Genomic DNA, 16005 nt, shown 5'->3' with positions numbered 1-16005 from the left:
TTTTTTTTATGAAATACGAGCACCCGAGTAACACTATTTACTGCTCGTATTTCTTAGTCATTTCTTGTACGTCATTTTATATGGAGTTTTTGCTTTTCTTGAAAGCTGCATACAGGCCTTAACAGAACAGGCTTTAGTACAAATGCAAAAATTTGGCGCAGAACCTGTAATTTTCTACATTTTTCTTCTGTTAAAGTTTGATTTTTTTTTTAATTTTTTCATTTAAAAAAAAAAAGCTGGAATGATTAATTAATTTGTCAAAAACTATAAGCCCTAACGGAAAGTGATGGAGAATTTCATTTGTTTGCCGTATTTTATATTAAGATTTTTAAATTGGTTCGTAAGATATACGTCATTTAAAGGAACCATTTTCTGCTTTAAGCTGAATAACGGTAAATTTCAGATATCTCGAAAATGTATCCATAGAAAAAAAAATTAACTCGATTTTCGGAATCATCGCGCAATTCTAAATAGGAATTGAATAGTGGCATCCAGAGAACATTTTTGCTGTAAACCAGTGTTATTAAAACGCTTTTAAATGCGTCTTTGCTTACGCGGAAATTTTTCACAAGCTAAATGGATCAGAACTACTAGCAATCTCCTTTGTATATTAATGCAACTGTGAGCTGCAGCATGTTCTTCCTCCTGCGACAAAAGTGCTCCGGCCACTGATTCCTTTGTATTCTACTTAAGGAAAATTCTTTTCAAATAACAACTATTTTTTTTTTTTTAATTTCACTATTCACTTGCGATCATATTTATTTTGATTTGTTTCTGTCAAAGCTAGGAACTTTGAATTTCGCGCTTTTAGCTGGCAGTGCCGTTGATAGTTACGATCGGATTACAGCATACCAATTTTCGATTTTTCGGAACGGAACTAGGAATTTGTAACTGCGGAGATTCGGATTACAGCATACCAATTTTCGATTTTTCGGAACGGAACTAGGAATTTGTAACTGCGGAGATTCGGATTACAGCATACGGGTGATACTTTTTGTATGGTTTTTGTTATATCGCACGTTTAATTATATAAGGAAGGATTTCAAAATTTCCATTTTGTGGGAAAACGCAATCAAAATTTTATCATTTCATAGAGTTGCTACACAAAAATACTGATGGAAAGACACATATCTTCGCCATATTTGGGAAGTTTGGTTATCTGTTAGACTGAACATATTCTACTTATAAACTTCATTAATTGCATAACGAAATCCTCAACAACTTAAATTTTGAGTTGCATCTCTATATTATTAAACGTGCGATATATTGAGCTATACTTTTTTATAAAATTACTGCACGTTAAACAAACAAAAGCCAAAACGGGTCGAAATGTCGCGTTAATATCGTTTTGTCGCAGTCTGTAAGTATGTATGGAATTTAAATATAAAATTTAGTTATTTTTTATTAATGTAAAAATAAGCCTAGAAGGTTCTAATTTATATTAAAATGCAATGCATAACAACGAAAATACAACAAATAAAGTTTGAAAATTTCATATAGTATCGATAGTGAGAAAATATCGGATGGCGCCAGTATCGATAGTATGACAACTCTAGTTTGTGTCGGCGAACTCGTCAGAACTCTTCAGAAAACGCATCCATAGTAATGAATATTAGCACTTTAATGAACAACAATTAAGGGCTGAATTATTCAGTAAAATTTCTTCTTCTTGTTTGGCTCTACATCCGTTTCTTCGATTTGCACCGATACCAAAAAAAAACATCGCCAATCGCGTCGAAGGATATTTTCACCTACAACATGTTCAAGGTAGCGCAATCGTTGTATTTCCATGTGCTTACCTAAAAGCTTGTACAGTTCGTTATTCCATCTTCTGCTCTCGAAAGCCCTCCAAGCCTTCTCATCTTTGTTCGACATCGTCCATGTTTCCGCGCCATATAAAAGGGCGGGCATTATGAGAGATTTGTAGAGAGATCTCCAGGCATTGTTGGTAGTTTTTATGCCTCTCAAACGTCATTTATTACTTCCAATTTATAACTGCCAACCGTAACGTGTGTCTCAATACGCGAGGAGTATTTTCATTCACCGCAGGACCAACCTCTTTCGCTTCTTTTTCCAAACTGGTAAAATGTAGTTTAAAAATTTCAGTGGTTTTCCATTTTGCGTCGGACTAAACCGTTATTGTGGTTAGTTTTTAGAGGACCGTGTGGTACAGGTCCGTAAAATGTTCTCTGTTTAAAGTAGATTTGTTTTAAAACCAATTTTAAAGTAGATTTGTTTTAAGACCAATTTTAAATTTTTGACTAAAACATAGAATATATGTACGTCTCTACATCAATTAATATCAGTTTGGAATAACTGCTTAAAAAACGAGAACCTTAAGAGTGGAAAACTTAAATCACATTCATTCACATTGAATATTTGGAGTTTATTTTGGCTGCTGTTTGATTACAAATATGTAAGAAAAAAAATTGTAAAAGTAATTGGAAATTTAAATTTGTTCGTGCAAATGTCTGCTTCATGATATGAAGGCTTGCGATTTGTCGCATTGGTCACATTTTTGGCGAGTAGACATGCTTACAATTTATAAATATTGTCTAACTTTTAGTTTTATATAATTTTGAGAACATCCCGATGGCTGAGTGGAAGCTCGACCCATCTCGGCAACCAGTTCGAAAATGCCCTTATATCAAAAAAATTTTCAACAACGCCCTACTTCAAAACTTGGTTGAAAAACGCTCTATCTCAGAGTTTGATTGAGAAACGTCCTATCTAAGCAGCCGAATCAAACGCCGTTCTGAAGTATAGCGTTTTTGAAAAGTTTTCTGATATAGGGCCTTTTCGAGCTGGTTTCTGAGATGGATCAATCCTCTACTCAGCCATCGATATAGTGGGGAGTAGAAATGAGTAAAGGGTGATTTTTGTTAAATATTTGAAAGGTTTTTAAAGTTAAAATTTTTTTGTTTTTTTTTTTCATGGAAATATGGTTCACGAAACCTTTAGGGTCTATCCGCACACATCAGTCACGGCACGTCACAGTTCCGTCACTTCCGAGGAGTATCAGTAAAAAAAAATATGGTTACCTGAAAATTAAAAGGCACAATTCACACTGAGTCGGCGCCGTCATGAATCAGTTCCGTCAGTCTCGCGACCGTCACCGAACCGTCAAGTTTAGATTTCTGCTCAACGATATTTTTATTTTGACTGACGTGTTTTCTATCTGCCGGAAAAATGTGTGATGATGAAAAGTTGATAGAATTTGTTAGAACATATCCGATACTTTATGATTCATCTAATAAAAAGTACATGAATTTGTGCAAAAATTACAATAGAAAAATTCTTCAAAATTGCATCTACATTGCAAAGATTTTAATTCGAATTTTTGGAAACAATTTGGGTATGCAGTTTTGGTATTTTTTAACCGACTTCACAAAAAGGAAGGTTATCAATTCGTCGGAATATTTTTTTTATCACTTAATCTTAAATTTTAATATGAAAATTGAAGTCGGTTTGTATTTTGCTTAAAAATTACTTGTTTTTTTTTTCAAAAAATGCCACTCACTGATTTATTAACCGACTTCACAAAAAGGAGAAGATTATCAGTTCGTCCGAATATTTTTTTATGTATGTTACCGCATAACTTTGAATTTCTAGAATTCTTTTTTAAAGGAAAGGTGTTACCTCACAGATGGTTTCATACTAATTTGGTTTTAATCCGCTCATTGGTTCATTGGAAATTAACGATAATCTTAAATTTTTATATAAGAATTGAAGTCGGTTTTGTTTTTTGCTTAAAAATTACTTGTTTTACAATATTTACAATACATATTATGATAAATATTAAACTAAAAACGTATATAAAACGTATATATTACAGTTTCAAGCTTTGTACAGAATTTACAAAAAAAAATCCAAATTTTAAAAACTTTTCATCGAAACTTCAATCAGACCTTTTGGGACAATTCTTGCTACGCAGTTTTGTAGCCTATCCAATTTTATACGACATGCCCGAAATTTTTTTGTATTGAAAAATTACGAAAGAACACCAGTAAAAAATTTGTGAAAAACTGATTAAAAAATTGGAAATTTTGATGAAGAGCTTTTAAAATTTGATATTTGTTTTGGGAAATCCGTATATAGTTGGAAACTTTAAAAATTAAGAATGAACTATAGCTTTATTAAATATTACCGAAAAATATTTGTTATGAAAAACATTGTGAATCTTACAAAATAGATCAGTGCGTAGAATTTTTTGACGCTGACTGTGACACAGAACCTATTTGCTAGCAGAAATTACTGAAATCAGCCAAAAATTCGTAACAGATATGTGAATACAACTGCTTTTTAGACTGAGACTGAACGGTGACGGTGACGGTTCGGTGCCATGACGGAACTGAGACGCGACTGATGTGTGCGGTTAGCCTTTTAACGAAACCCATATAAATCAAACTTTATACAGAGCTTACTAAAATTTAACAAATTTTCAGTAAAATTATTAGCTTTTTAATCTGATTTTATAGAATTCTGTTGAGTATGCAGTTTTGGAGCCTATTAAATTTAAGTATAATAAGTGCAAGTTTTTAGCGGCTGCAAAATCGCGTTGATTTTGAAAATTTTTTGCTTACGGCTTTTGCAACTTTTTTCATATAACAAATGCAATTTATAAAAACTGGTTTGGCGCAATTTCTTCCGTAAGAAACTCATTCTTGTATGGGAAAAAGTAGGTACAAAAACCGGCAGAAAATAAAATATTTAAAATCAACGCGGTTTTGCAACCGCTGAAAACTTTCCCTTTATTGCACTAAAATTTATTGGGCTACAAAACTGCATACTCAAAAAAATTCGAAACATAACAGATAAAAAGCTCAAACTTTTAATGAAAGTTTCTCAAATTTGTCTAAGCTCTGTATAAAGTTTGAAAGTCTGATTTATATGGTTTTAGTTAAAGCATGAACCTTATTTATATGAGAAATAACAAAAAAATAATAGTTTATAAATCTTGTAAATATTTAACAAAAATATCATGTACTCATTTCTGCTGCTCTCCACTGTACACTTTTTGAACGTTGCGATGTTGCGAATGAAAGCTGCTGGTTCTTCATGATTGGCTGAAATAGAAAGCTTTCTGATACAACTCTGCGCTGAACTGGTTTTCAAACGAGTTAAATGATTTAACTGGTTAAATTTCCCAACAAAAGTTGCATGTGATTAACTTGTTTACGAACACGTTTTGTTCATTTCACTAGTTCAAGCACTCCATTGGCATTTGAACTCACAACTCCGGCGTTCAACTGGGCTAAGCTGCCATGTAAATTGTTGTTGCTTGTCAACTTTTTCATTTAGTCAACCCAACTACAATCAGGGGCAACTACTTTGTCTATATTATATATTTTTAAAAACTAATTTTATTTATAAAAAATTTATTTTAAAGGGTATTTTGAAATAGGTCCAGCTCACGAAACCTTAACATTTTCCGACACATTTGGGCTAAAGTCTTATGGCCTTATTCATAAAAAATAAAGTAGATTTAACGAGCTCTATAAAGTGGCATTTTCATATAAATTTCCGTATTATAAAGCAGTTAAAGTCTTTTTTACTTTTTATGAATTTCGGTGTTAAAATATAATAAGTTTTATATTTCCGATGGAAAACCCATATCGATTTTTTTGTATGGACAGTATTTCACCCCAATGTGCATACATATGTACATATGTACATTGTGAACCAGAAAAAGTGTCACTAAATCAAAGTGTAGATAATAAAAATTAAAGAAACTAATACAACTTCTTGGTTTATTTTTTATTAGTTTAAGGAACATTACAAAGTTAGTGGAATCAGTTCGTTGATTCAAATCTCTCGCCTTTCTCCTTGATAGTTTGACACAATATGATTTGAAGGACCCATCCATCTTGGCACTAGGGGTCTAAATATCGATCAATTTAAAGCTCGTCGGATACAGATTTGGTAGGAAAAATATATGCCATGTGTTACGTGCCGCTTGAAAATCCTTCTTCAAGCCTTTGCGACAAGCAAATAAAGAGAAATGCGCAGGATTTGAATGTATCTCAAACCAATAAAAAAAAAAATCATGAAATGTTATTAGTTTCTTTAATTTTTACTACACTTTGTTTTAGTGACTCTTATTTTGGTTCACCCGGTACATATGAACCGTGGACGAGATTGATGTAAGTAAATTAAAAAAAAAAAAAAACTAAATTAGCTAGCTTTGAACTGTTTACAAAGAAAAATTGTTGATCTTGGCTGGCATCGTAAATTTGAATTACGTAGGATGCAAACATTCAATGGCACGACGATACCAGTTAAGCGTTAAACTTAAGTAAAGCAAGTAAAGAATTCGAGCCGATACATAAAATAGAACGCTCGTGGCAGCCGTCGTATTTGTGCCATTGCGGAATTTTTTTTTTTTTTTAAGTTTAACCATTAGGGGCAAAACCAAGAAAATCTAAATACGCCCATCAATGTCTTAAATTGGACACCTCCTTAACGATATTCTTAATTAATTAATAAGGTTTTATCTTAGTTTTATTTACATATATCTTCTGAAATACTTTGAGGTTCTAATCGACGAATTGAATTTGATAAAAAAGCTAGTTAGTATACTTGTTAATAAAATTTGTATATGAATTTTGCGACTAAAATATCAGGTACTAAACCCCATAATTTGGAAAATAATTTTATAAGCATTGACATCCAGTGGCTGTATAGTTTGTTTTGTATTATTTGTGTAGGTTCATGTCTCACATAAATTATTCCTTTTGTCCCATTGTATTTTGTTCTAAATATGTACATATTTACATGGATAAAAGCTATATTTGTCCTTTTTGTATAGATAACTATTTTACTTATCACAAGGGCTTACATTTTCTATCTATCTACATTTTCTCGAGGGGTACTACATAGCTGTTACGCACTTACCGCCTACAGATTTATAATCGGTTTTTTTGTGAATTTTCACAATTTCGGATGTTCTAATATACAATTCAGTAGAGCTCTATATTTTTTATTGTTTTGAATAGGTCTTTAGGAGAACTCAATACATGTAGACAACCAAAAATGGTATACTAACCATGATATATCACTTTTCTTTCTCCTATTTCATAAAATATCGATTCTCAGGAAGACGATGAAAATGAAGATTTAGTACAATTAGATGATGATGATGAAATACCAATGCCGCCAGAAACTAATGCAAACCAATCAAGTACTACTACGGTAAAAGAGTCTGACTTGTATGAGCCAGAAAACCCAACAGAGGAAAACGACGATGACGACGAAGAGTTAGAAGAAGAAGAAGAGGAAGAACAAGAACAAGAAGAAGAAAATGAACACGTAAGAAACGAGGATATGGATATAGATGAAAATAAAGATAAAAGTGATAAAGTTGAGAAATCGGATGAAAATGTTGAGATTGCCGAGGAAACTGTATCGCCGGACCATGGCAAGCCCGATGAGGCGAAAGATAATGGCAACTCACAATACGATCCAGAACATGAAATATTATCCAATGACGGTTCGAATATGGAGCCGGAAAAGATAGAAGAAAATTTGAATGAAAGTAGTAAGAGTAATAATGAATCTATCGAAAAAGAGAGAGAGAAAAGCGAAGACCGGAGCGTGCACACTCCAAGTCCAGCTGCGTCCGAGACTAAGTTGCCTGAAAACGATTTAGGTACTGCAAGTAAGAAGGGTGTATTAGAATTGTATGACGACAGTGATTGGGAAGAACTTGAAATCGATAAGCCAAAAGAGTATGAGAAAGCGGCACAAGCTGCAGAGAAATCAGAGCTCGAAGAAGGTCAACTAGAAGATGAACCCGAAAAAGAAAAGGAACGTAAAAAAAAGGGTAAGGATAAGGATAAGGATAAGGGGAAAGGAGATGAAAAGAACGAGAGCGAACAAGACCGCTCTTATACACCATGCCTCGATGAGAATAATGAGCCAGAAGAAGGCACTGAAACTGGACACGTCGATCAGACAGGCCCAAAGTCGTTGAACACCTCGAAGGATGCTAATGCAGAACAGGAGGAGGATGGCGATGGTGGCAAGACACCTGACCTTATTGTGCAAGAACCAGCTGTCATAGAGACGGAACTGATTTCGGACGATGATGATAATAATGCCCGTGTCGCTAAGAAGCGCAAAAGTAGTAAAAAACGTGAAAAGCGTGACAAAAAGATTGAAACGTTCAAGAAAGTGAGCAACAAACAAAAGGTACGCAATTACCGCACCGATAAGCAACTAGAAAATAAACAGAAAGGTAGACGTCGCATTTCCAAATCTCGTTCCAAATCTAAATCACGATCACGTTCCAAATCCAGATCAAAATCTCGTTCCCGAACACCAACACGCAGTCGCAGCCCTATACGCAGTCGCAGTCGCAGTCGCTCGCGTTCACTACGGCCCCTAGCAAGCCGCTCCCGTTCACCATCGTATCCACCAAAATCGCGTTCTAGAACGCCACGTGGTCGCGGCCGTAGGCGTTCACGCTCCCGTTCATTGCGTTCACGCAGTCGATCTAACAATAAAGAGAACCACTGGCGCCCGGGTAATCGTTTCCATAATAATATGAACCAACACAATAGATTCTATGATAGAAATAATCGTTTCAATCAAAACAATTTTCGCACCAAACGCCGTGAAATGCCACGCTATAATGTGCGTAACGTTGTCGGTATGCAACGAAACTTCAGAGATGGCGAAAGAAGAGAGATCAGAGATCGCTATGGACGCGATGCCACCCGGCAAGTACGTAATTTTAGTAGATCGCCAAGTCCTCGTGATCGCAGAATGGGAATAAGGTCGTCGTTCTCTAGATCGCATTCTCGCGGTCGTTCAATGTCACCAAGACGAAATCGACGCGGCAGTTTCAGCATATCACCAAGTCCACAACACATGATGCACCGACATTCGCTTTCACCAAGACAACGCTACCATTCTCCACGTCGACACTCTCTCTCACCACGTCGCCTCACTCCAATGCGCGCACATTCACGCACACCCTTGCGTATGCGCTCACGCTCACTTACGCCGCAGCGCATGGGTGGCAGAAAAGTCATGAGGCGCGTGCGTGGCGGTTCACCGTTGCCACAGCCAGTTGTTTCGCGTTCCCCTTCCCGGATGCGTTCGATGTCTGCCTCGCCTAGGTATACGCCGCGCTTGCACAGAAGCCGCTCAAAGACACCGATTATTCGTGTAGCCAAGGGCAAAAAGAAGAAATTAAAAGAAAAAGCCAAGAAAAAGAAGAAGAAGCGCTTGGCAAACCTTAGTCCGGAGGCCAACATTCGCATATCACGACAGCGCGATGCTTTCGAAGTTGATCGCCCGCCCAAGAAAAAGCGCCGCCATTCTCCAAAGCAGAAGGCACCAATTGAAGAGCCAACTTGGTCGCCATCACCTAGCCCGCCGCCAGTGCTCGACTATGAACGTGAAAACAATAATATATCATGGACGCCGCCGATATTATCACCGCGTCTCGTACACGAAATGCATGGCATCTATCAGCCAGAACCCCGCCGCAGCACCTCACGAGGTAGTAAACGTGACAAACGAAAGCGTATTAAAAAGAAAAAGAAGGGCGAAAAACGTCGCGAAGTGCGCAAAGAAAAGCGTCGCATACGGCGCACTCAAACACCTGATCCCATACCGTCGAAGGAGGTCTTTGCTTCGGGCAACAATATACTCGTTAGCGTAAGTTTCAACAAAGACGCAGCTGGAAATCCACAGCCTTCGCAAACAACAGTTGTTACAGTGCCGGCAACGCGTGAAGATTTGCACAATAATCGGCGCAATTCAATTGATGTTATGGCCTTGAGTGCTGCGAACAAAAAGAAGAAGAAGCGCAAGAAGCTCGACGCAAAGCCGGTGGCGATAATCGATCTGGAACGATCGCCATTCCAGGTACATCAGGAGCCGGCCGACATTATTGTCCTCACGGATAGCGAAGAGGGTGTCGGCGGACATGACAGTGAGCATGATCACGACCACGAGCACCACGAGCATCACGAACAAGAACATGAGCGTCGACGCGAAAGCCACCGCGAACGCCGCCGCAGCGCATCTATAGCTGAAGAAATGGATCATCATCGTTCGCAAATGAGCAATGGCGTACGCTCCTCTTCGCAGCTGGACAAAACGCCACCCTTAGAACGAGAACGCCTCGAGACCATACTCGAAGAAGAGTCGTATGATTTGCCACAGACTGGACCTAAGACGCCACCTGAACCACCTACTGTCAAATTCACAATGCTCGCTAAAAAGCAAAGTAAAGTACGCAGTAATCCACTGCATGACGAGGCCGAACTAAATTCGGAATCCGAAATGGCCGAGGTACATGAACCGGATACTNGAAGACGCCACCTGAACCACCTACTGTCAAATTTACAATGCTCGCTAAAAAGCAAAGTAAAGTACGCAGTAATCCACTGCATGACGAGACCGAACTAAATTCGGAATCCGAAATGGCCGAGGTACATGAACCGGATACTCATCGATCAGAACTCGAGCCCATGCATGTGCAAAGCAACCAGAAGATTGGCCCCAATACGCCTCCCGAATCGGGTCCATGCTCGCCAGACGCTTACGATCCCTTCGACCCTACAAAATCACCATCTTTGTCACCGCGCTCCCCATCTCCTGCCCCGATGAACAATTCACAAGGCTCAATTGGCACTGATGGTGATGTTGAGATAGTACCCACTCAAAAACACATTGTGGACGAACAGCGCCTAACCAGCGAGCGCAACGTCGCGACTACACAAATTACCGGCACCGGCAGCAGCATGACTGCCCAAGGTCCCACACTCAATCCAGTTGAGCTAGTAATGAAGCTAATGAATACAAAACAGAATAGTTCACAGGACTTGAACAAAGCGAATGAGCCACAATACAGCACTGCGACACATATGCACTCTAATATATTGGGCAATGCACACGACGACGGCTTGAGCATGCGCGACAAGGCCGACGATGCAATTGGCCTAGTATTATCGAATGTATTGTTATCGAACGGCAATGCACAAGCCTCACAACATATACCAGTAATTTCCAGTCCCACTCCTATAATGAAGAGTAATCAAATATCGAAATTGCCCCTGCCCAAAGTGGGTAGCAGCGTGGGAAGTAGTAGTGGCGCCGGCCTACCTTTGCCTAATGTTCGTAACGGTATCTTAGATGATGCGTTGAATTTAACAGAAAGTCCTTATTCGCCGGGTTCTGCCGATTACGAGGATCTCTTTGAACCACCACCAGAAAGTTCAGGTGCTGCGCGTCGGTCGAAACGTGGTGGCAAAATGGATGTATTTGATAATTTATTCGGTAGCACATCGCCAGTGGGCCATGTGCGTATGACCAAAAAATTCAAGGCAATTGTTACAAGTAGCTCGAAGAAATCGAAAATCAAAGGTGGGTTCTCCAACAAATTGAAGATTCCTTATGCCACGTCAAATACCTATGGTATGAGTGTGTGTGTGTGTGTGTGTGCTTAGCACTAGGGTTTATTTTCAATTTTCTTTTAAACATTTATTTAGTTCTGGTTTGCGTATGTGAAAAAAAAACAGTTTTTGGGAAGTTTATTCTTCTGTGATTGATGATACGTACATATACATATTTATGTAGGTATACTCAAAATTTCTTAGTGTCAGCACAACCAAGACGTGTACATCGTTGGTTCGGTAAGTGAATATCTATTTTTTATTATGTCGAATAACATTATGATAAAATTTTAAATAATAATTTACAAGATGCGTTTCCAAGGCATGTAATTGATTTGTGGAAAAGGAGTGAAATTCGGAATAAAATGAAATATGAATAATACATATTTGACATTTGTGCTAGATTAAGTTTAAATTAACAAGAAAAATAAAATAAAATTAATTACAATGTTATTAAAAAGTTGTTTCAGAAACAGGCCTATGTAGGCCTGCGACATTTAACTTCAATTTTCCCTTCCAATATTTGCGCTATTTTTTAATATAGACAGCTAGGTTGTTAAATCAAAAGACTGCTTTATTTTTTCTAGCACATCGTGATTTATTTTTTTAAATGAAATGCATATTTTCAGAATTTTTAACAATTTTCATGAAAAGCTAAAAATTAATGAAACTATAGTTAAATTTTTACTTAAAAAATAAACATTTAAAAATATTTCTAAAGAGACGTAAGTAAATCAAAAAGACTTATGGAAACTCGAAGTTAGCGCTATCAATACGTGGTAACATCAAGAACAATTAAAAACGAATTTTCTCGGAAAATTAACGTGATGGAATTTTTTCATTGTTTTTTTCATAGTTTAGTACCAGTGTTGGCACTAATCGATTAATTTTTTAATCAATTAGTTAATTCGATTAAATTCAATCCGATTACAGTTAATCATGATTTATTTTAATCTATTCTTTTAATCTATTAATTTATTCTGTAGATTTTGTTCATGCGTTATATGGACCTCGACAAAAAAAGAATTCTCAAATCAACAGTAATTTTTAGCGACTTGAAACTTGCACTTTATCTTACTTAAATTTGAGGGCTACAAAACTGCCTGCTTCCTAAAAAACCTAATTGATAAATTGAAAATTTCGATGAAAATTTCTTGTATCTCTTGAATATTCCCGAGTTCTGTATGAAATTAAAAAAAAAAAAAATTATACTGATGGTTTTAGCGACTTTTCTACTTATAATTTAGTATTTTGTGGGCTCGAGGTCAATTTTAAACATTTTTTTATGAAAACACAAGTTTTTTGGTGTTTGTTTCGGATATATTTCGGTTACGCTTCTTTAGCCGTCCTCAGGGCAGTTTGGTACTCAAAACTCCACATCAAACAGTGCGGACGTGTAAATTAATTTGCCCTGAGGACGATTACCGCAGCGTAACCGAAATATATCGGAAACAAATACCAAAAAACTTGTGTTTTCATCAAAAAATTTTTAAAATTGACTCGAGCCGGCAAAATACTAAATTAAAAAAACATTATTTTTGTGGTTTTTACTGTTGAATGAACTATATTTTTATAAAAAAAAAAAATAAAAATTTGGTATGGCACATATACATAAATAAAATTGTCAAAACGTCACGGCATGAATATTTTTACGCTGTGTATATGTGTATTAACGAAATCGAGTTAACTACATATATATATCCAAAAATAGTACCTCATTGGCTAAGAAGAGGGATCAGTCCCCCATAAAATCAACAAATTGGCTGCAAGTACAAGGTTACATTAATTAAGTTTTATTATTGGTAAAGCAACTGAAATTATTCTTGTGAAAAAAAAAAACATTAGCCTTACTTGAATAAGTTGTGATTAAAAAAATTTGCAGATTTGTCGTGTTGTTTAACAAAAAGTCGGATAAAAAGCAAACTACCTTACTACTTACCTTTTTCACCAATTATCTTCAAAATTTTTATTGAAGAAGAAATGTGTAATCAAATAAAGCGGGATGTTTGTATGTATGTACATTCGACAGACATTTAAAAAATTCTGCTGTGCAAATATTCTTTATTAGTTAGACAATTTTGTACAAAGAATTATACTAAGTTATTTTTTCGTGATATTTTGCCCATTAAGGAATAATATGAAATTATATAAATTTACGACTTGACATTTCTTAAAATAATATTTTTTTTTTATCGAAAGAAACCGGTAAGAACTGTGAACAAAAACTCAATACATATAATCAAATCAAATTAGGCAAATGGCTAATAGATAAAAATTAAAGATATTTCATGAATTGTTCCGTTTCTCCGGATTGTTCCACCTCTTTTCCACATCAATAACATCTTACAAGTTTATTGTATTAAAACCACACACATGTGAATAGTTTTACATATAAGTTCATAATTTTAACTAGAATTGAAAATTAGCTGAGCTTGGTTAATTAAGAGATTACGTCTGATAGACTAATTTGCTTTTAAAAANGTACAAGTTTATTGTATTAAAAACACACACAAATGAATAGTTTTACATATAAGTTCATAATTTTAACTAGAATTGAAAATTAGCTGATTTATATGCTTGGTTAATTAAGAGATTACGTCTGATAGACTAATTTGCTTTTAAAAACGCATCAAGTAATTGCTAAAAAATTATGTTTCGTAAAGGAATTTGCATTAGGTTCATTCCACGGTAATCCGAACCAGATGGAAGAAGAAACAAATTTTATAAATTTAATTGTATTTCTTCTATTTAGTAAGAGCAAATAGGTTCAAATTACATTATTTATAAGCATTTATTTTCTAATTTTAGTAACGCCCAATATTTTCTTTTATACGAGTATTAACTTCATCCATTAAGAAAGCAATCCATCCGTCTCTTATTCTAGTTATGTATGTATGGTATTTCAAGCTTCTCGGTAAGGTACGAGGGCAATTTGAAAAGTCAATNAAATAAATAAATTTAATTGTATTTCTTCTATTTAGTAAGAGCAAATAGGTTCAAATTACATTATTTATAAGCATTTATTTTCTAATTTTAGTAACGCCCAATATTTTCTTTTATACNTTTATAAATTTAATTGTATTTCTTCTATTTAGTAAGAGCAAATAGGTTCAAATTACATTATTTATAAGCATTTATTTTCTAATTTTAGTAACGCCCAATATTTTCTTTTATACGAGTATTAACTTCATCCATTAAGAAAGCAATCCATCCGTCTCTTATTCTAGTTATGTATGTATGGTATTTCAAGCTTCTCGGTAAGGTACGAGGGCAATTTGAAAAGTCAATAANAATAGGTTCAAATTACATTATTTATAAGCATTTATTTTCTAATTTTAGTAACGCCCAATATTTTCTTTTATACGAGTATTAACTTCATCCATTAAGAAAGCAATCCATCCGTCTCTTATTCTAGTTATGTATGTATGGTATTTCAAGCTTCTCGGTAAGGTACGAGGGCAATTTGAAAAGTCAATAACCTTGTGAATCTCACGCTCAGTAACTTTATATACAATACTGCTCCTCCTGTCGACTGCCATCGATAAATAGACCACTTGTAAAATTTTGAACAAGCTGTCGCTTTAAGTTTGGGTTTTACAGCCATTGAAAGCAAACAAGCTCGTCGGTTTTAACGAAAATGGAAAAAAGTGAAAATCGTTTACTATTTTTTGCGTAAAAATGTATAAATACAATGGGGATTCCGCACCATAAATTTCAAAGGTTAAAAAGTGGTTTACACACTAAGTTCCGTTGTGGTAGTACCAGCACAAGTCACTCTGAAAGTGCAAGTCCGCCCCAAAGAGATCGAATAAAAGTGTGCGAGGTGGCTGTGGCTGTAAGCAATTCAACTGAGCATATGAAAAGCCTATCCGCGCGATGGGTGCCGAGCTTGCTCACACTCGTCCATAAAGGCAACCGTGTGACCACTTCAAAGGAGTGTTAGTGTTCAGCGATGTTCATTCAGCCGTACAGAGACCCAGAACCAATCAAAAAGAGCACCAAAGTGGGTCTGTCTGCGAAAAAGGCCCTGGACACAGTTTTTTGGGATGCACTCGGTGTTATTCATATCGATTACCTTGAAAAGGGCAAAATGCTCACTGGTGAATGTGATTTGAAGAAAAATCTGCCACATTTGATCAAGTAAAAAGTGTTGTTCCATCCACGGTTACACTCGTAAAGAATTTGATCGAATGAAGAGCTCATCACTAAAGCAAACGCTTATTTTGAGGACCTTGAAAACCCTATTATTTGGAAACAATTGAAAAAAATTGAAAAAACGCTGAACTAAATGTATCGAGCTAGAAGGAGACTATGTTGAGAAATAAAACGCTTTTTTGCCGAAAAATATACCGTGCCGGACAAAAGTATTGGCACAGAAAATTTTTTCGCAATATATGCAAAGTTATTTATTCAAATTTTTTTCGCTAATTTTTTATGAAAATATAGTTCATACTACAACAAAAAACTTAAAAATAAAATCTCTATACTTTGTGAAAATTCAATAACTTTGCATACTAATTTTCAATTTTCTAATCATATTTTTTTTTAAAATTCTAAATATGCAATTTTATAGCCCATTCAATTGTAGTATAACAAA

The 16005-nt window shown here is 35.6% G+C and overlaps 1 protein-coding gene across 3 annotated transcripts in view; it reads left to right on the top strand.

Annotated features, from left to right (window-relative positions):
- The window catches only part of LOC108368939 (uncharacterized), a 57012-nt gene that overhangs the window by 33586 nt on the left and 7421 nt on the right, over positions 1-16005 (top strand). For 2 of the 3 annotated variants that reach the window (XM_017623907.1, XM_017623906.1), the window contains exons 4-5: positions 7096-10309; positions 10450-11379. In XM_017623907.1, coding sequence (XP_017479396.1) covers positions 7096-10309; positions 10450-11379 — 4144 coding nt within the window. Of the gene's footprint in view, positions 1-7095; positions 10310-10445; positions 11380-16005 lie in introns of all 3 variants that reach the window. The other variant, XM_017623905.1, reaches the window with a different exon arrangement.

This window comes from Rhagoletis zephyria, unplaced genomic scaffold (genome assembly GCF_001687245.7).
Source record: "Rhagoletis zephyria isolate East Lansing unplaced genomic scaffold, Rhagoletis_zephyria_1.1 Rzeph_scaffold_03407, whole genome shotgun sequence".
Classification (NCBI taxonomy): Eukaryota; Metazoa; Arthropoda; class Insecta; order Diptera; family Tephritidae; genus Rhagoletis; species Rhagoletis zephyria.
This window is presented reverse-complemented; position numbering and strand designations above follow the sequence as displayed.